The sequence below is a fragment of the Cervus elaphus genome, chromosome 24 (genome assembly GCF_910594005.1).
Source record: "Cervus elaphus chromosome 24, mCerEla1.1, whole genome shotgun sequence".
Taxonomy (NCBI): domain Eukaryota; kingdom Metazoa; phylum Chordata; class Mammalia; order Artiodactyla; family Cervidae; genus Cervus; species Cervus elaphus.
Window position 1 is genome coordinate 67,182,764 of NC_057838.1, and position 20,908 is coordinate 67,203,671.

General features: G+C 52.7%; 1 protein-coding gene across 1 annotated transcript; it reads left to right on the top strand.

The window, feature by feature from the left end:
- The first annotated feature begins 1,171 nt into the window (after positions 1-1,171).
- Positions 1,172-20,317, top strand: EFCAB12 (EF-hand calcium binding domain 12). Its single transcript, XM_043885677.1, has 9 exons — positions 1,172-1,331; positions 5,660-6,105; positions 8,345-8,527; positions 11,187-11,343; positions 11,693-11,889; positions 12,776-12,989; positions 17,109-17,268; positions 18,894-18,950; positions 19,807-20,317. Exons 1-9 carry the CDS (start codon positions 1,283-1,285, stop codon positions 20,063-20,065), a joined length of 1,722 nt encoding a protein of 573 aa, XP_043741612.1. The 5' UTR covers positions 1,172-1,282; the 3' UTR covers positions 20,066-20,317.
- The last annotated feature ends 591 nt before the right edge of the window (positions 20,318-20,908 follow it).

Consider the following 20,908-nt stretch of genomic DNA (forward strand, 5'->3'; position numbering starts at 1 on the left):
TAAGCACTGCAGCCAAGGGTCCCAAGTGCCAGCCTGTCAAAGAAGCATGTGTAAGTACTTCCTTTTTAATGACTAATATATATTCCATTGTTTGAACAAGACCACCTTTTGCCTATCCAATGGACAGGTCCAATTTTGGGTTGGCCAGAAAGTTCCTTCGAGCTTCTCCCTCAGATCCTATGGAAAAATCTGAGCGACCTTTTGGCCAACCCAATGTTTCTCAGGTTCTATTATTTCCAAAGCATGGCACTGTTAGGGGAAGCACACTGATTGAAACCACCCACCCTGGCCAGGCACCATAGTAACCATTTGCATGAGTTGTTTTAAGGCAGGAGGTCCTGGTAAGGTCCTGGTAAGTGTACTAATAAGCCTCCACCAACCAGAAGAGTTCCGGAAAGGTCAAAAGGAGACACCACCTGTCCGACTGCCTCCCAGAATCCTTCTCTCTGGCATCCATCTCGGCTGAACAAGGCGTGCACCACCAGGAAGGACTCTGAGTCAGAATGATTGGCTAAAGACAACCCCGAAACTAATCCCATCACCATAAAACCCGAGACTGCCAGCCATATGACAGAGCAGTTCTCCCGGGTTCCCTTACCCTTCTGCTCTCCGCCAGGGCGCCCTTTCCCAATAAAACCTCTTGCTTTGTCAGCAGGTGTCTCCTCAGACAATTCATTTCCGAGTGTTAGACAAGAGCCAGATTTCGGACCCTGGAAGGGGTCCCCCTTCCTGCAACAGCACTGTGTATCTCGGGGACCAAGCATAGCAAAAACACTGCCTCTATTGTCCAGGATTCACTAGGGGTCTATCTGGAGGAGGGAGGGGGTGTTCTACACAGGTGGAGACCTGCTGAAGTCCCTACGGTTTAGGGGGAAACCAGGGATTTATTACTCCAGATTGAGGGGCCACCGGGCCAATCTAAGAAATCCAATGGGGTTTTTGTTTGTTTGTTTGCGGAGCCAGAGGCTCTGCACCATTTACTCCCGGCCCCTCCCAGGACCCTTGCAGGGAGCCAGGCTGCCTCTCCCGGACTCCAGGCCTGGTGAGTCCTCTCCCGGCGGGCCTCCCGCCACGTGGCGGCGCCCAGCCAATCAGCGCGGGGCGTCCGTAGTCCTGGCAACAGTTGCGTCCAAGCTCCGCAGGTCTCCTGTCTCTTGCAAACTTGGTTATTACTGCTTTTCAGATACCTCATACTCCCGCGCAAGCGCACACACACACACACACACACACACACACACATATTTACACGCGCTCTTCAGCGCCAGCTCCCCGCGCCGCGACCATGGACGACTCTAAAGAAGAGTACGAGGCTGCGTTCCGGTCGCTGCTCCGTAAGCTCACCCTAAGCTCCCGGGAATCAACGCCACCTCCGGGAAGCCCTCGACCCCCGAGTGGACGGGTGCAAGCGGGCTAGGACAGGACGGGTATCCCATTGTGCCGTCCCCTCTCTGGGTGCGGGGTTGCCAAGGAGTCGGGGGCAGGTCATGCATGTTTCTCAGATTTCCGGGCCAGGGCCGGAGAAGCCGGCCGAGTCGCCTTGGTTTGGAACCAGAGGCCCAACCCATGTGCCCGGGGAAAGGTGTCCAGGCCCTCTGGACTGTCCCTGCTTCCTCACCAGACTTTAGTACATTCAGTACTGGAAAAGCGGCATGGAAAAGAACACCAGTCTTCAAACTTTGCCCGGTAGCCTGCTGTCCTTGATAAGCACCACAACTTTAGAGGTGAATGACAGATATATGGATAAGCCCAGAAAAAGGGATGAATACTGGGTCCAAGGATGACACCCAGGAATAAGAGATCTGCTAAGCGCGGAGGAGGCGGGGGAGACGGGGAATGCTTCGGTCCTGGAAGAGATCTTTACACGGAGTCCTCCAAGCCAGGAGGAGGAGGATAGGCCTTCCAAACCAGGGGAAGAGCATGCACAGAGGCCCAGAGACATGGTGTCTTCAGAAAACTGCTCAGAGTTTAAGTGCTGCTGGAGATGAGTGGTGAGAGGGGTCAGAAGGGATGAGATCCCGAGAGATCTTGGGAGCCAGGAGATGGAGAAGCTACTGAGAATAATGGGATCAGATTGGGAGCATCAGCAAATGCAGAAATGAATTGGCAGACTTGGAATGTTGGGAGTGGGGAGCTGTTCCAAATACCCCGGCCAAAGAACCCGGGAGGCTAGGGAAAGGCGCCAGGCGAGAGGGGACTTCAGGGACTTGGGGGCTGATTAGATAGAGAACTTGGGAAGAGCGATCAAGGTTGACACTCAGGTTGGTAGCCAGGATGACTGGCAGACGGAGGTGCTTTCTACAGAGATGAGGAACCTCCCAGAAGAGTAGACAGGGACGTGGAGGTAAGTTCAGTCTTGGTTGAGTTTGAGATCTTTGTCAGCCATACAAGTTGAGGTGCTTTGGGGGCAGGTGTAGGTAGAATGCTAAATCACTTCAGTCGTGTCCGACTCTGTGACCCTATGGACGGAAACCCACCAGGTTCCTCAGTTCATGGGATTCTCCAGGCAAGAATACTGGAGTGGGTTGCCATTAGTCAGAGCTAATTCCAAGTCATAAATATTGGTATGAGAGTCCTCTGCATATGGAGGGCCAGAGAAATGAGAGTGGAGGAGATTGTTTGAAAAAAAACACAAGAGCACCCAAGTGTAAACCTGGAAGCCATCGACTTTTTAGTAGTGGATAGGAAACAGAAGCCCAAGAGTAAGTAGTCAGAGAGGTAGGATGGAATTCAGGGAGAGATTTGTAAAAAGCATTGGGTAGTTCTCAATAAATGCTGGTTGGATGAATGGCTACATTCTCAGTTGAACCCAGCATCTTGTTGTCAAAGGAATAATACATGGGTTGTTGAGAAGTGCTTACTTCTGTCCACATTAATGTATACATAGTCATTTTCTGACTATGAAAGGAACACATGTGCATCGTAAAGAGACTTAACAACTGTACTGACTGTTCACTTTGTGCCAGGCTGGGTACCGGGGATTCACAGGAAGTAAGACACAGTTCTTACCGTTGGGAGACTCACAGGCTGTTGGGAAAAAGTATCGGCATCAAGAAAAATATGGTAAATGCTATGAGGGGGCTCTGGGGGCTCTGGGACCCAGAGGGGCAGGAGGGAGGGGTTGGGATGCTTCTGGGGACAGGTGATGCCTGAGCTGAGCCTCTGAGGCCAAGTAGGGAGTGACCAAGTGAGCAGGGGAGAGGAAAGTGCATTCCAAAGACAGAAAGGGGGGCAGGGGCAGAAGGGGGTACCTTGGAACCACAGTCAGGTTAGCTTGGGAACCAATACAAGGTGAGGAAGCAGTGATGAGGAGGAAGCACTGGAGAGATTGGGGGGGGGGGGTTGGCAGGGGCGGGTGCGACAGGTGGGGCCCTGTTAAGGAGATTGAACTTTATCCTGGAGGCAGCTGGGAGTAACAAAAGTTTTAAGCAGGAGAGTTTTCATTGTAGCAGGAAAATGATGTAGCAGGTGGCAAGATTTTTTTTTTTTAAGATTTTTTTTATAATAATGCTCTGTTCCTTCTGAATTTTAGAACATTCCCACACCTGTTATTCATTTGCTCTTCATAACAGTTTTGGAAGGTTGCTAGAGCAGAGTTTTTGACATTTTAGTAAAAGAATTGAGACTCAGTGGGATTAGGTCACAGCCTGGAGTAATATCAAGAAATGGCTAAGAGCTGAGCTCTGGGGCCAGGAAAGCCAAAGTTCATGTCCCACCTCTGCTACTAATCAACTGTGTGTCCTCTGGCCTCGCTGAGCACAGTGTCTTAATCTATGAAATGGGTATAATCATGGTGCCAACTTCTTAGGTCCATCCACTTGTAATTCACTCACTTAGCAAAGTGAAAAGGAACTAAAGAGCCTTCTGATGAAGGTGAAAGAGGAGAGTGAAAAAGCTGGCTTAAAACTCAACATTCAAAAACTGAGATCATGGCATCTGGTCCCATTACTTCATGGCAAATAGATGGGGAAACAGTGTAAACACTGGCTGATTTTATTTGGGGGGGGCTCCAAAATCACTGCAGATGGTGAGTGCAGCCATGAAATTAAAAGATGCTTGCTCCTTGGAAGAAAAGTTATGACTAACCTAGACAGCATATTAAAAAGCAGAGATGTTACTTTGCCAACAAAGGTCTGTCTAGTCAAAGCTATGGTTTTTCCAGTAGTCATATGGATGTGAGAGCTAGACCATAAAGAAGGCTTAGCACTGAGGAATTGGTGCTTTTGACCTGTGGCATTGGAGAAGACTCTTGACAGTCCCTTGGATTGCAGGGAGATCAAACCAGTCTATCCTAAAGGAAAGGAAAGTGCAGTCGTTCAGTGGTGTCCGACTCTTTGTGACCCCATGGACTGTTGCCTACCAGGCTCCTCCGTCCATGGGATTTTCCAGGTAAGGGTATTGAAGTGGGTTGTCATTTCCTTCTCCAGGGGATCTTCCCAACCCAGGAATCGAACCTGAGTCTCCCATATTGCAGGCAGACACTTTACCATCTGAGCCACAAGGAAGTCCTAAAGGAAATGAACCCCAAATATCCATTGGAGGGACTGATGCTGAGGCTGAAGCTCCAATAATTTGGCCACCTGATGTGAAGAGCTGACTCATTGAAAAAGACCCTGATACTGGGAAAGATTGAAGGCAAGAGGAGAAGGGGACACAGAGGATGAGATGGTTGGATGGCATCACCGACTCAATGGACATGAGTTTGAGCAAGCTCCAGAAGATGGTGAAGGACAAGGAAGCCTGGCATGCTGCAGTCCATGGGGTCACAAAGAGTTGGACATGCCGGAGCAACTGAGCAACAACCACCAAATATCTACTGAGCTCCCAGTGTATGTTGGCACTGTGGAGGCGCTGGGACTCCAGCAGGGAACAAGAGAGATGAGATCCTGGTTCGAAGTGTACTGGAAAAGATAACCATCAACCAAGGGCTTCCCTGGTGGCTCAGCATTAAATAATTTGCCTGCTAGTGTAGGAGGCTTCAGTTCAATCCCTGGATCAGGAAGACCCCATGGAGGAGCAAATAGCAACCCACTCCAGTATTTTCACCTGGGAAACCCCATGGACAGAGGAGCCTGGCAGATGACAGTCCATGGAGGGCAGGGGGATCACAAAGAGTTGGACATGACTGAGCATGCTTGAGCATTATGAATAAACTAGATTCTAAGCATCTCTACCACACAGTAAGGCAGGTACCATCATTATCCCCATTTTACAGATGAAGAGATTGAGACCCAGAAAGAATAAGAGGTCATGCTGCCCATAAGCAGCTGGGCTAGGACTCAGGCCAGAGCACTCTGGCTGCAAAGCCTCAGCTGTTTCCAGCACTAGGCTGCCTCTGATGTTCAGACCATCAGAATGGCATTTCAAAAAGGTCATTCTGATTGCCAACGAGTAAGGTGCAGGCAGAGCCTGGTGGAGTAAGATTAGAACCTAAGATGGGTTCCATGAGAAAGCACAGAAATCCCTTAGCACAGTGCCTGCCGCGGAGAGTGCCCAGGCGCGTTAGATGTAAATATTTTCACCATCATCGCAAGGCAACAATGAAGTCAGGCCTGGAAGCCAGGCTCCCTGACACACAGCCCAGCGCTGAAGCATTTCTCCTTCCTGACTCCTTTGGTCCTCATCCTGATAGGAACTCACCTTCTAACCCTCTTCCTCCAAGGGTTCTACCAGTCTAAGTCCTTGTCTGACGATGAAAATGCCAGCAAGGAGCCGGTGTTCAACCCTGAAGCGGTCATCGCCCACTGCTTCAAGCAGTTCAAGCAGGACTTCCAGCCGCCCAGGAGCCGCCGGCGGGTCATCGTCCTGCCGCAGAAGGAGGCTCCGAGGCCCGTCCGCCCAACGCCCGAACCCCAGACTCCCACGGAGCCCACCCCCACCCCCAAGGCCCCGGAAGTCGACATCCAAGAACAGCCGGAGGACCCGAGGGCGTGGCTCAGAAAGAGGCTGAAGATGCGGAAAGACCTGGAATCCTTCGGCAACGTCGAGAGGTGGCTGCAGAACAAGGCCAGCCTCACGCTGTCTGAGGCTAAAGTCCTACGTGATATCCACAAGGTTCGGCACGTGGCTCGGCTGCCAAGCCAGCTGGTCATGAGCAGGGACACCGCGGTGAGCAGCCCGGTTTGCCAGGCGCGGACACTTCGGGTGTTAGGGGCTTGCTCATTCCCTCAGATTAGGAAGGGTGGGGATCTCACCCTAACCCCTACCATCCCCACTCCCAGTCCAGGGGAGTCCTGGGACAGAAGTCCTGAAAAAGAGGGGTACTTGTGATCTCTTGTTGGGCTTCCCTATTGGCTCAGACAGGAAAGAATCCGCCTGCAATGCAGGAGACCCGGGTTCCATCACTGAGTCAGGAAGATTCCCTGGAGAAAGGAAGGGCACCCCACTCCCATATTCTTGCCTGGAGAATGCCATGGACAGAAGAGCCCAACGGGCTGCAGTCTGTGGGGTCGCAAAGAGTCAAATGCGACTGAGCACATACACACACACACACACACACACACACACGTACACACACACCCCACCCCACCCCCCGCCATGTATTCACAGGGCTATTATGAAGATCGCAGTTGTGAGAATGGAAGGAAATCTTATAAATCTTTTCCTTTCTAAGAAAACATTTTACAACATTTGTATATGAATCTGTGTATATTATACATATTGTTCCCTCTATAAATATGAAGACAGAAGCTCAGTGAGGCCATATATTGTCCAAGCCCATAGGGATAGTACCTGGCAGTCAGTAGCCAGAGCCCTCATCTTCCAAATGCATCCAACCCAGACACCTGAAAATTCTCCCAGTTCAGGTAAAGCTGGCATAAGAGGTCAGATAACTTGGGTTTAAACCCAGCTCTGCTACTTCCTAGCCATATGATCCAGGCCTCAGTTTCCTCAACTGTTAAATGGGGAGAACCATTGTGCCTGCTTCCCACGGTTGCTGCAAAATCCAAATGGATTAATATGTATAGGGTGCCTGAGACATGCTGAGCATATAGTGAGCCCTCATTCAATGTTTGTCATTTTTATTATTATTGCAGAATTACTGGTTTCATTTGGGTTAGCCCCCAAACTTCAGAGTCGGTCCTTGGTATAATCATAGTCAAAACCCAGCTTTCGTGGTTCTCACACACCCTTTCCGGCCAGCAGCCCAGCCTCTAGGTATAAGCACTGGACTTGGGTTAGAAATCCACTGCTTACTTGCTGTGTGACCCTGGGCAAGTCACTTCACCTCTCTGAGCCTGTTTCTTCATTTGTGAAAAGGGAAGCTAATACCTAATATCGAATTCACGGCATCCTTCTTATCCATTCAGCAAACCATTACTGCCTGCTTGCACAGGGCTGGGGGCTTTGTTCAGTACAAGCATAGGAGGTGGGGAATGTAGCTGAGTAAGACGTGGTCTTGCTCCCAGGGTGTTCACATGTTAGTGGGGGAGGCAGACACAAGAGATTAATGACTCTGCAGTTGACTCCAGGTCACTAAGAGACTCCAGGCCGCTGAGGCGCTATAAGCTAGGGAACAAAAAGGCCTTTTGTAAACTGTCAAGGGCTCCACCACACTAAAGGAACGGTATTCCTAAGTAGTTTACCCTGCTATCTGTTGGGGGGTATCCCACGGATAACAACATCTGAAGATGCTCAAGACCCTCATATAAAAGGGCAGAGTATTTGCATATAACTCACGAGCATCCTCCCTTACATTTGAATCATCTCTAGATGACTTAGATTACCTAATATAATGTAAAGGTCATGTGAATAGTTATAAATATCATGTTAAGTATGACATAAACAGTTGACAGCCTGTGACAAATTCAAGCTTTACTTTTTGGAACTTTCTGGAGTTTTCAAATCCATGGATGTGGAGTCCATGGACATGGAGGGCTGACTGTATTCCCGTTTACCTGGAAAGGGAAGAGCAGTAGGATTCTGACAGATGGAAAAGGGAGAGGTATTCCAGGTGGGAGGCCCCGGGGGGCCAGAGGCTGGGAAGTGGGGGAAGCAGAGGCTCCAGGTGGCTTCAGGCAGGGGCTCATATTTTGATGCACTGAGAGCCCAGTGGGATTATAATAGTGACTGGTCTGACAGGAGAGATGGGGATAAGCATGAAGTCCTAGTTCTCATTTTGTCCAAACCTCTTGTGCCTGATGCGAACTTGGAGGCTCAGGGAAGCCAAGCGGCCCAGGCCTCCCGTGGCAGGACGCGCCTGCCGGAAGCCTGCGCCCTGTGCCCTCCACCCTGCTGTCTGGGTGGCATGGCTCGGCCTCTGTCTTTCCTGTCTCTAAATCTGGGGACCCAGCTCCGTGGTGTCTCCTGAATGCTCCCCTCTGCCCCCTTCTCTTGCCTCTTTCAGAAGAAAAGCCAGCGACCCTCCCGCCGGCAGGTGCCCCAGCTCCAGCTGCCCGAACCCCCCGCCCTGTCGACCTTGTTCCCCCACCTGCCCTGCCACAAGATGAAGATCCTGGAGCTGTTCCACAAGGCGGACCGGGGCGAGCACCAGATCTCCAGGGAGGAGTTCATCGCGGTTCTCAAGACGGTAAGCGCCTCCCCCGCCCCTGCTGGCCTGAGGTGGGGTGGGGGTGCCCATGTACCTCCACAGCCCCACTACGCTATCCCCAGCCCTGCTCTGACTCTCCCCCGTATTACATGTAAAGCCGGATTGGAACATGTGGCTTAACCTGAGGCCCCCATCAGACCCCTAAGGCCACCTTGCCCCAGTCTGACCTTGAAAGGCCCTACCTGAGTGGGAAGTCTGTAGAGCCAGCCTTGTAACCAGCCTGCTGCTTAGGGAATCACTGTCTTGCCAGTGAGACCCCAGAACTGAGCACAGAGACAGCTGGATCTTCAGTCCTGCCTTTAGAACCTTCTAGAACTTCTGGAACCATCACTGGCATGTGACTCACACAGGGGTATTGTTAAACGCAGCTTCTGTCCCAGTACCTCTGTGTGAGGGTCCCAAGATACTGCCTTCGTTTTTTTTGTTTTTTTTTTTTTGATGGGGAGAGGCACCACGCAGCTTATGGGATCTTAGTTCCCTGACCGGGGATCAAACCTGGGCCCCCAGCAGTGGAAGCAAGGCGTCCTAACCGCTGGACCACCAGGGTAGCCCCCTCAGGATGCTGCATGCTAACAAGCTCCCAGCGATGCCCATGGTGTGGGTCCTTGGACCACACCTTGATGGGTTATTCAAAAATTCAATTTAACTGTAAATAAATAAAACCAGAACTCTAGTTCCTCAGGCATAGTGGCCACAGTTGGAGTGCTCAGCAGTTGCTCTGCTGCCGGACCCCTCAGACACAGCACCTTCCCATCATCAGAGAAAGCCCTGTTGTTCTAGCAGAGCTCTGCTAACTATGCCCCAGAAGTCGAATCCAACTGGTCTCCTGTTTTTTTGTCAATAAAGTTTTATTGGAACACAGCCACACACATTTGTCTATGCGTCATCATGGCTGCTCTCATGCCAGGAGGGCAGAGTTGAGTAGTGATGACAGAGACCCACATGGCTCAGAGCCTAAAATATTCACCATCTGGCCCTTTCTAGAAAAAGTTTGCTGACTCCTGGTCTGGGTGACTTAAAGCTTTTATATATTTTGAATACATGATACCTTTAAAAAAACTTTAGGAAAGAAGGGGAATGCTACACTTTTTTCAGTCTTAAATTGCCAGCAGTTTTACGCTTTGATTTTATGCCATGTAGTTATCTTAACATTTCAAAGCATTTAAAACAAAAAATAAAGGGTCCTTAACATCATCAAAAAGATCAAACACGGGGTACTCTTTTGCCCCCTTCTGATGCCTATGTCAGAAGCTTTCTCTATCTCCTTTATATTTCAATAAAACTTTATTACACACACACACAAAAAAATGGCTGACTGGCTCCTGAACTGGACATGTAGGTACAGAAGTCCGGCGGGGGTGAAAATATCTAGATTAGTGTAATTTTGGACTGCCTCAGTAAGCCGTGAAAGAAAAAGGGCAGGATTTTCATCTTTTTCTTGAGTCACTTCTCTAATCTTATCGTAGTTAACATGAATTTGAGAGCTTTTTAGCATTCCTTCTAGTAAAAAGGCGATCATATGATGCAGGTACTGGATGCCGGCATCACCTGCTTGATACGTCCACCGTGGCTCAGTTAAAGGGACTGCATCATCAGCCATCAGATTAGTCCTATCTTGGCTATGGAGCTGATCATCATGAGTCTGGGCTGCCTGCCATATCCGTTCCTTTTCGTCAGGGGTTAAAGTGGCATTTAGGATGTAATAAAGATCATTCCAGGTTAAATGATATGCTTGTGTAAGGCGGAGGAATTCTTTTCTGTATCTGGTAGGATTTTCTGAAAAGGATCCCAGTTTTTCTTCAATTTGGCTCATATCAGAAATTGAGAAAGGCACATGAACCTGTGTAGGGCCCTCCGGTCCTGCTACCTCTCTGAGGTCCTGGCTGATGGAGGGGGAGTGGGTGGATATCTCTTTTGGGGTTTTGGAGTCACCGCTTCCTGTTTTGGAGGAGGAAGGGCTAAAGGATGTGGTCCCAGGGCGGTAGGGAGGAGGCTAAAAAAAGAAAAAAAAAAAAAAAAAGATCAAACACTAAATCCTTTAGCACCAGGTGAGTTCTGATCATCTTTAAGTAAAGCTCAGCGTGTAAAGAAGCTGGCAAAGATACATTTCCTTTCACACTGTTTTTTCTTGAATATTCAGTATTGCTGGCAAGTATTGTATTTCTCCAAAGTTGCCCGTCACCCTTAAAAGAGTCCCAGGCATCAGATTTCCAACTCTATTTTACTTCAGTTAAGGGAGGCCTCTGTGTCCCTCACGGACAAGGATGACAGATGTGAGATCCTCCTTCCAGTCCGGCACAGGAAGGCTGAGATTGGAATGGAGTGGGCAGGGAGGCCAGAGGGAGAAGTAACGGCCTCTGCAAAGATGGGGGACACGTCTGGACCGGGGTTTGCAAGGAGGGATGGGAGCTGTTCAGGCAGAAAGTGGGAAACGGCTGAGTCAAGGCAGAGGGTGAGAAATGTGCAGGGCCCCAGGGAGAGGCTCTGAGCTCCTTCGCAGGGACCCTGGAATGTGAGCTGGGGGCGGCTGAGGATGAAACTCAACGGGGAGGCGGGGCCAGGCTGGCAAGGCCTTGGCCATCCCAGCAGGATGTCTGGAGCGAGGCTGCCCACCTGGGGGCTTCTCTTGTCTCCTCAGAGTAGAGTCCCTCTGAAAAGCCAGGAGGTGGAGGACATTGTGATCTACCTCAGCTCTCTGGGGAAGCACAACAGCATCACGATGGATAACCTGGCCAGCACCTACAAGCAGTGGTCTTTGGCTCAGCAGCGAAGCACCCTGACCACTGCGACAGAGAGTACGTATCCGCCTCCGCCGCTCCCCGTGCAGGGGGGGAAGCTGACGCTCAGAGAGGCTGACCACCTGGCCACAGTCTCAAATCTAGAAGGCGGCAGGGCCACGATCTCCTTTCTGCCCGGGGCCGCAGAGGCCTGAAGCAGGCCTGGAAAAGCAGGATGCTAGAGGATGGGAATGGCGCCAGGAAGGCTGGGGCCGAGTGCGGGAGAGGGAGGAGAAGGCCACAGAGGCACTGGAAGAAGGGACACCTTCTAGGTGCCCGCTCGGTGACACTGGTCACTGCCCGAAGGGCTCCGTGGCCGGGCACCCTCTCAGCTCCCCCTTCCTCCGCCTCTTCCCTCCGCCCCTAGATTCCAGATCATCCTCGGACGGTGGCTCCGCACAGAGTCCATCCCCGAAGCAGAAGGCGGATGTATCCCCAGAGGCTCCCAAGATGGACCTGCTGACGGTGCCCGTGGTCGACACGGAGATGGAGGCACGGCCCATGACGCTAGAGGAGATGGAAGACGTGGGCAAGCACTACCGAGACAGGAAGCGGCAGAACAAGGTGCCCCCACCAGCGGGAGGGACGGGGCCCGGGGAGCGGGCAGGCTGGGCCCACCTGCCCACGTGCCCCAGCTTCTGGCCGGGGGAGCTCTGGGGGTCCCGGCTTCCTTACCTCCTCGCTCCCTCCTCTGTGTGTATGAACAACACCTGCCTCCCAAGGTTTCTGATAAGATGAGTTGATAGGATGTTTCTGAAAGTACCGAGTTCCCTTCCTCCAACTGTTGAATCATGACTGAATCCTGAGGCCAGGACTGCACATGCATCACAGCTGGAGTCCAAGAACCTGGCCTGGGGCCTGGCACTGAGTAGGCACTCCAGAAACACACGTCGAGTGAAGGAAGGGAGAACTGACCGGATGAATTAATTCGCCCGATAAATATTTATTGAGAGCCTGTGATGCGTCATGCACTGTTCTAGGTGCCTCCCTGGGGGTTCAGATGGTAAGGAATCTGCCTGCAATGCAGGAGACCCAGGTTCAATCCCTGAGTCGGGAAGATCCCCTGGAGAATGGAAATGGCAACCCACTCCAGAATTCTTGCCAGGAAAAATTCCACGGACAGAGGAGCCTGCTGGGCTACAATCCGTGGAGTTGCAAAGAGTTGGACAAGACTGAAGCGACTTAGCAAGCACGCACCGGGCTTTCTGTGTGTGTATAGGGTCGCGTGTGCGCTTCTGTGTAGGGAGCCGTGCACACAGAACCTTGTGCCGGGACCATTCACATGTTATTCAGGGGTCACCTTGACCACGGGTGATTTTTCCTCCCGAGTGGCTGACATCAACACCTGCACTCACGGGGCCTGGGGGCAGAGGCGGCTGAGGCTCCGCGTCTGCCTTGGGCCCGGAGGGAGGCGAGGAGGAGTGAGTGCCCGCCTCCGCTCTCCCCACAGCTGGCCCTCCCCTCCATCCAATACGCGGAGCAGTGCCGCCTGGTGCGCAGCGGGGACAAGCACTTCGACGAGCACTGCCTGCCGTCCACCGTCCACGGGGAGATGGAGGGCATCCTCAACAGGTCCCGCATGGACACCTTCCTGGTCTACCTGCAGTGCTGGAAGGTCTGCGAGGCGCACGGCCTCCCGCTGACCGAGGACATCCTCATGAGAGGTACGCTGGGAAGGTGCCAAGGGGGGCCCCGAGCGGGGGGCCAGGGGGGCAGCCACCTGAGGCTTGTCCTTCCCCAGCCGACGAGCACCCAACCACACCGCGGGGACGCGGCGGAGAAGCGGGGCGGGGGGAAGAACAGCCCCACCGGGTTCGCTTGTATTTATTTGGGGCTCTGTCGCCACGGGGGCTTTTTCTCCAGGTGCGGGGGGCGGGGGCTGCCCTCTAGTGGCGGCGCACGGGCTTCTCGGGGCGGCGGTTTCTCTCGTGAAGCACTGGCTCCCCGGCACAGGCTCAGCCGTTGAGGCACACGGGCTTAGATGCTCCGCAGCACGTGGGATCCTCCCAGACCGGAGATCAAACCCGTCGTCCCCTGCACTGGCAGGCAGATTCCTGTCCCCTGCGCCACCAGGGAAGTCCCCTGGTTCGCTGTGAGAAGGGATTTTTACAGCTCTGCAGGGCCCACACTCTGCTCCATAGGCCCGGAGTCCCCGTTCCCCAGCCTAGGGAAGGGAGCACCAGGACTGGAGTTCCAGGTGAGGGAGCCAGCGGTGGGCCAGGAGGAACAGTCCCGAATGAGCACCGACTATCCTGTCGATGTAGGAAATACATTGGTGTTATAAGAGTGAATCTGTGCATGTGATGTTTCCTAGAAAAAGGAACTTGAAGACCTCAAAAGGCAGTTGTTAAGATGAAATAATGTAGTTATATCATAATTATTTGGTATTCACATTTACTGACAATAAGAGCCATTTCCTTAAGCAGATAAAACTATCGCAGGATCAGGGAAAAGATGGTTGAAGAATGAGACTTGCAGACAATGCATTGTTTCATTTAATATTTATGTCTGATTTTTTTTTTTACACATATGCTTTTGTCCTTGGGAATTGTGATTGCACGATAAAGGGAAACTATTTTGTTATTCCTAAGTATGAATTAGTTTGCTTATTAGAGTAGGCGATTTCGGACAGGAAGCCTGGCTGGGAGAGGTAACCGCGACGACACGTGGAGTGTTCCAAACCCACTCGTCTTGACCAGGCCTGTTTCTCCGTGCTTCTGCCACACAGAGGGAAGAATGCACAGGGAGACCGGTTCTGCAGAAGCCCTTTGCCCTCTGCTGGGCCCACAGGTCTCAACCCTGAGCTCTGGCACTGGTCCCGCCCTCTGCTTGGGGCAGGACCTGTGTTCCCATATATCCAAGCAGATCTGAACCCTCCACTCCTGGGGGAACTGCATGCTTCTGAGACATGGGGCAGAGGAGTGGCCCGATAGGCCCCTGATGACCATGTAATGATGCTGGCATCCCACATTTATAAAGTATATATTTAACAGCTGGTCTCTGCTGCACTGGAGGGCAGAGGTTTTCCTGTAAGAACCTTGCAGGAAGGAGCTGTGGCCCTACTGGGCTGTGGTTTTCTGATAAAGGGACACACGGAAAGTGCCCTGACTTCCCTGAGAACAAGAGTTAGCAGTCACAGTTGGTGGTTTCCTTATTTTTCCCCCTGGGAGGGGAAACAGACGCTCAGTGTAGAGGACCTTGGGTCTTGTATTAGTTTGGTAGAACCGTTGTAACAAAACACCACGGACTGGGGGCTTACACAGCAGAAAGGTACTTCCTCACCATTGTGGAGGCTGGAGAGTCCAAGACCAAGGTGCTGGCAGGGTTCATGTCCGCTGAGATCGCTCTCCGTGGCCTCCAGATAGTCACCGTCTGGCTGTCTATCACACGGTCATTTCCATGCACACATGCACCCCTGCTGTCTCTGTGTCCAGATTTCCTCTGCTAAGGACACCAGTCAGACTGGATGCAGGCCTTCCTTAGTGGCTTCATTTTAGCTTTATCACCTCTTGAAAGGCCTCTTCTCCAAATACAAATTCTAAGGGTCAGGGCTTCAATATATGAATTTGGGGGAATACAAGTCAGGCCATAACAGGTCTATACAGGAGGAAGTGGCTAACGGCCTTCAGGAACACAGGCCAACCAGCCTAAATGGTCACTGTCTCCCGCACAAGCTGCACGCCCCTCGCTTGGGCAGCTGCTTGCTGCCATCTGGGCTGAAGGGCAGAGATACAGCAGGTGACCCCACAGCTCTCGACCCTGACTTTTCACGAAATCATCCTTCCTCCCTCCTTCCTCGGGGAGTCTCATGCTCCCAGATCACCTGGGCTTGGCGCGCGGTGGGGCTGCATGTGTTCTAAAACGTAGGGAGGATTCCCAGGCACACGACTGCTCCTGCGGGCTAGGTCTTGCCCCCAGACGTGCCGGCTGATCTGTCCCCACCAGAGGATCGAGGCTTTACTGATTCTCTCCACCACCGGCTTTTGCTGGCTCCTGGGCCCGCACACAGCTGAGCTTCACGTGTCTGCAGGATCCCTCACTCATGGGCACATAGGAGCATTTGTGGGTGGGCTTCCGTTTGCTTCTGACTGGTCCAAGTGGAAAAGACGCTAGTCCATCTCTGGCCACTGTCCTGGCCACTGTCTGTTGGCTGTCCATGACAGAGACCAGCACTTCCAGGTCTGTGCCTGAGGCTAGAGCTTGGTGGGCTCAGACCCCAGGCCTCAAGCTCATGGGCCAGACTTCTAGAACATCGAGGTATTTCCCCTCCCCACTGAATATAGCTTTATTGTTCTGCTCCCCCTAATTTTATAGATAAATCTTTCTCATTTACATTTTTGAAAACAAATCCAAACAAAATCCCCCAGCCTGAGTTGACCACCAATAATATTTAACGACTGTCCTTTCACAAATCTTTTTCCTATTTATTTGCTATTCACATGGATTTGTTCTATAAGTCATTTTTTAAAAGTCCTATATGTATATACATTAAAAAATGTAGTTTAAAAATCATGTAAACCTTTTAAAAATGTTGATGTTGCCCATCTCCCCCTTCCCTCCTCTCCCTTCTCACCTGTGCAATCCCTGCCCTCCACCCAAATAACCAACATGAAAAACCTGGGACTTCCCTGGTGGTCCAGTGGCTAAGACTTCATGCTCCCACCGCAAGGGGCCTGAGTTCAACCCCTAGTCAGGGAACTAGATCCCAGATGCTGCAACTAAAGATTGAAATTCCCTCGCAACTAAGACCTGGTGCCACCAAATAAATAAATATCAATAACAATAATAAAAAAAAAATCATGGACTTCCCTGGCGGTCCAGTTGTTAAGACGCTGAGCTTCCAAAGCAAGGGGCATGGGTTCCATCCCTGGTCGGAGAACTAAGATCCCACAAGCCTCTCAGCCAAAATCGATCATGTAAATAAAGAAGTAAATTTGTGTTGGCCAGATAAGGAGAAGGGGCATTCTAAGCAATAAACTGTAGTTGATTCACCAACTGAAAAAAAAAAAATGAAAAAAACCTTAAAAAAATTAATAACCTGGAGAGTAAACCTCCATCACTGTATCCAGAACATGAGATGCCGGGGCGAGCCCTGCTCAGTAGTTGCAGGAGGGTGGGGCCCCCAGCGCTTCTCCTGCACGAGAAAACCCACCATCCACCGAGTCTAAGTTAATCCAGTGACGTCTTGGGTGAGGCCTCCTTTCCTCCTTGAGGGACTCCTGACCAGGACTCCTGACCCTGCAGAGCAGGCTGTGGGGCCACGCTCCCTCCTACCTGCCTCCAGGCCTCGGGGCCACCGCCGCCCTGGTTCTGAACAGGCCCCCTCATCTCTGGTCCCCTGAGTGGTAGCCTGCCAGCCCCACTTCCCGACAGCGTGCTGCCAGGACGCACTCACCACCATGGGGGGGGGGGCGGGCTGCAGAAGGGCTTGTGGACCCACTGCACTATTTTTTGCAACTTGCTGTGAACCTACCATCATTTAAAAATAAAAAGTAAAGAGACTTCCCTGGAGGCTTAATGGTTAAGACTCCAAGTTTCCAGTGCAGGGAACTGTGAGTTTGATCTCTGGTCAGGGAACTAAGTCTCCATGTGGGGGGAAAAAAAAAAAAGACTCCATGTGCCACTGGAGACCAAAAAAAAAAAGTCCAAAAAAAATGTATATAAGAAAAATCTTTTCAAACAAGAATGTGAATTTGTTTTTAAAAATAGCCCCCCTCGGCCCCAAAGGCTGGGTTGGGGAGGGGTCTCGGGCTGACAGGCCGTGTTTCTCCTCCTGCTCACAGCCCTGATGTACCCAGGGGACAAGATCATTTTCCAGAAGGACCAGGTGCGCCCGATCCGGCAGCCGGGAGGCTACTACTCAGACTTCAAGCCCTTCAGTGCGAACCTGGCCCCGCTCCAGCCCCAGGCCGTTCCCGCTCCTGTGGCTCAGAAGCCTGACAAGCTGAGTGTCAGCCCCTCCTCCCCACCCTGCGCTCCTGCCCACTGATGCCTCGTGGCTGGGGGGTGGTAGGCAGTTACGGGGGGGTCATGGGCCGGTGTCTGTGTCCTTGCCCGGCATGTCCAGCCCACCTGATCCCCACGGACTGGCCTCGTGCTCCCCCTGCACGCGTCTCCCCAGCCTCCTTGCCTCACCCACACGCAGCTGCTCTCCTGACTACATCCTACACAACCTTAAGGTCTCTGGAAAAGGTTAAAAAGAAGGACTTCTTCGAGAAACCGGGGAGGCCTCTTCACGAATCGTGGGCTGGGTGTAGGGCCCCTTCCAAGGACAGTGGTGGCAACCCCTCTTCTACCTTCTCTAGCAAAAGGTGGGCGTGCACACCCCCGCCCAGAGAAAAGAACTCTGCCCTGGGGCCTCCCCCGACCCTCAGATCAGCCCAAGTCCCCTCTAAGAGAATGCCCTCCTTTGTCAGGAGGTGACCGGTGAGCAGGCTACCAACCAGCTTTGGTGGGCACTGCAGAGTGGAGGCGGGGAGGGGAGAAGGGGCCGCTGACCAGATCCCGTGACGGGGGAGGGGCTGAGGAACTGTCCACACCATCCATCACTGCCAGATGCCTGCTACGGTGGTCTGGCCAGACAGCCGGGGTGGGAAGCAGTGGAGCCGAGTGGAAATCACAGACCAGGGATCAAATGGACAGTTACCTCGCTCACTGAACCTCAGCGTGTTCATCTGTAAAATGGGCCTAACAGCTCTACCACACACACAGTGAGGACCCTTAGCGCCTGAGCACTGATCGTCAGAGCCCATCCCTTCAGGCCATTCTTGAGTGTAGGAGTGGGCTTCGCCTGCAGGTGGCGCTGGCCACAGCCCCGGCGGGGAAGAAATGAGGGGGAGCTGGGCAGCTGGTCACCTAGAGAGTCCCCTCTGATCCCCTGCGTGGCTGCCACCAGTTCCCAAGCCATGAACCTCAAGAAGCTGAGAAAGTGACTTCTGTCCTGCTCCGACAGGCCCCAGTTATAAAGAATAGAGGTCCCCCCGGGGCAAGGGTGGACTGGTTTCATTGGCTCCTTAGCATGCCTTGTCAAAGATTCCGAGGCCAGATGCAGACTTGCTGGGAAAGAGTGCTGTGGCGATTAAGTGATGTCTACCAGGCTCCAGGTTTGGGGCGTTAGCTTTTACCACACTTGTCCTCAAGGCGGGATTCAGCTCTGGAGGGCAAATGGGAGTCGCGGGTGCAAAAAGGATTCAGATGACTGAGCATGTCTCATAATGGCTTGAGAAGTCTCCATGCCGGGGAACAGGAAACCCGAGGCCCCCACAAGCGGACTGACTTGTCCCAAGTCACCCAACCAGCCAGGCTAGGAGCCCAGGGCTGCCGTCCTGTCTGCCTCCCCAGTAGGGGCCCAGAGGTCTAGACACTCCAGTCCACTGTGTGTTCCACTGGAGCATGGCGGACAGAGTCAGGGCCCTGCCCAGGGGGAAGAAGTTCTCTTTCCAGGGCTCTGGTCTGGACTCAGAGGTGGGCCCCCGTCACCCTGACCTACTTACTACCTGAGGCCCCACTGACCTGGATTTCCTGTCTCCTGACAAGATACCTCTCTCTCTCTCTCTCTCCTCCACCAGGAAAATGCCGAAGAAAATCAAGAAAATCAACTTTAAGGAATTTGAGGACTTCACCAGGTCTGTAGTGATCATCTAACTCTGGGGGGTGGGGGGCGGGCAGGTGGGAGGAAGGGACCCGGGACTCAAGTATTGCAGGGTCCATGAGACCCAGCATCCAGGACTCAGGGCCCAGGAGCTGAGGATCTGTAAAGTGACTGTTCGGAGCACCAGGGGCTTCCCTGGGGGCGCAGCAGTAAAGAATCCACCTGCACTGCAGGAGCCTTTGATCCCTAGGTTGGGAAGATCTTCTGCAGAGGGCCATAGCAACCCACTCCAGTATTCTTGCCCAGAGAATCCCATGGACAGAGGAGCCTGGCGGGCTACAGTCCACGGGGTCACAGAGAGTCGGACACGACTGAAGAGACTTAGCACGCATGCGCACACAAGAGTGCCAGGCAGACCCTGCTCTCCACTCGTTAATTCACGTAAATCCTCTCCACAGCCCTATGAAGTTTTTCTTAGCAGTCCCATTTCACAGACGAGGAAACTGCCGTACCGGAAGCTTAGCTTCCTTGCTCAGAGTCACGGATCGATTAAGTGGTGGCGCAGAGATTTGGACCCACCAGGTGTGCTGACTCCAGCGGCTGCCCTCTGAACAGCACGTGAAAACGCCTCTACAGAACAGGTGCTGTGCACGTTAAGAGTCTGGATTTAGAGGCAGCCGACTGGCAGTCAAGCCCGCCCCCCGCCACTTGCCAGCTGCGTGGCCTTGGGGAAATGACTTCGCCTCTCTAGGCCTCCGGGTCCTCGCTGGTGAGGCAGACAGGACAACAGAGTACTAGAGTGTTTAGCACAGTGCTGCGCCTCCGCTGGGGAAGGAGCCCCAGCTGCCCCCTGTCTCCATGACAACTGTCTCTGTCTTCTCCTTCCCCAGGAAGCTGAAGGAGAAGAAGCCCAGCGGTCCGCAGCTAACCCATCCCAACTTCTTCTGGCCGGGTCACCTCCTGGACAAGCTGCGGCTCTACCTGCCCATTGTGACCATGGACCGGAGCCTGGCCATCTTCAGCTGTGTCCAACAGCAGCCCCACGTCTACTCGGCCACCTACCACCCCGACCGCTGGTGGCCCATTAAGGACATGAATTACGTGACCTACGCCCATTACGATGCCCACAAGATCTATCATATCAACTAGAGTGGCCCAGATGCCGCCAGACCCAGCCATCCTGGGGCCAGGCACCAGTGCAGCTAGCAGCCCAGAGCCGTAGATGCAGGGAGGGCGTCAAAGAGCCAAGCAAAAGAAGCCGTTTCAATGGGAAGGCCTGGGCCAGCTGTCTCCAGACAAAGTGTCTAGTGTCTCAGAGGGTGGATGTGTCCAGGGAAAGATGTGGTTTTTGAGTGTCTCCCTCTCCTAACCTCTGTCCTGTTGAAATAAAACCGGGTTGGAGTTTTCCTCATTTCACCTGTGATTCAGCTGATGTAATTTCTGGACTCAGGAGCTGTGACCAGAGGGGTGTTGGAAAGCTGGGGTCCAGGGTCTGGGGAAAACAGCAGGCACATTTCCTGGGGTGTTGATGGGGATGCCGGCATGACCTCTCCAGCCTCTCATCCCGGACCTCAGTGCCCACCAGCAAGCAGCAGGCAGTGTGGGTACCCTTGTGCCCTCCTCTTGAAATAAAATAAGCATGTCCCTCATACACCCTCAAGACAGAGCCCTTTGGGTCACTACTTCCAAAACTCTTGGGCCTTTTGCAACTGCAAGCATACTCTCTGGTTCATGAGCCCTTCCCCTGACTCACCCATCTGACCCCGTCAAGACCTTTTCCATCACGACACACACCCTGTGGGCTGCTATTAGCTCAGTGCCTCTGTGCTGGGCATCCCAGCTGACTCCTACGGCCGCAGGACAAGCGGGATTCCTGAGGTGTGGTGCCGCCAGAGATGTGATTTTGGACAAGACATTCCCTTCACAACTCCCATCTCATGTCTCCGGGTCTCCTCACTCTCCCCCTCCACAGTCAAAATCTCACCAAGGAGT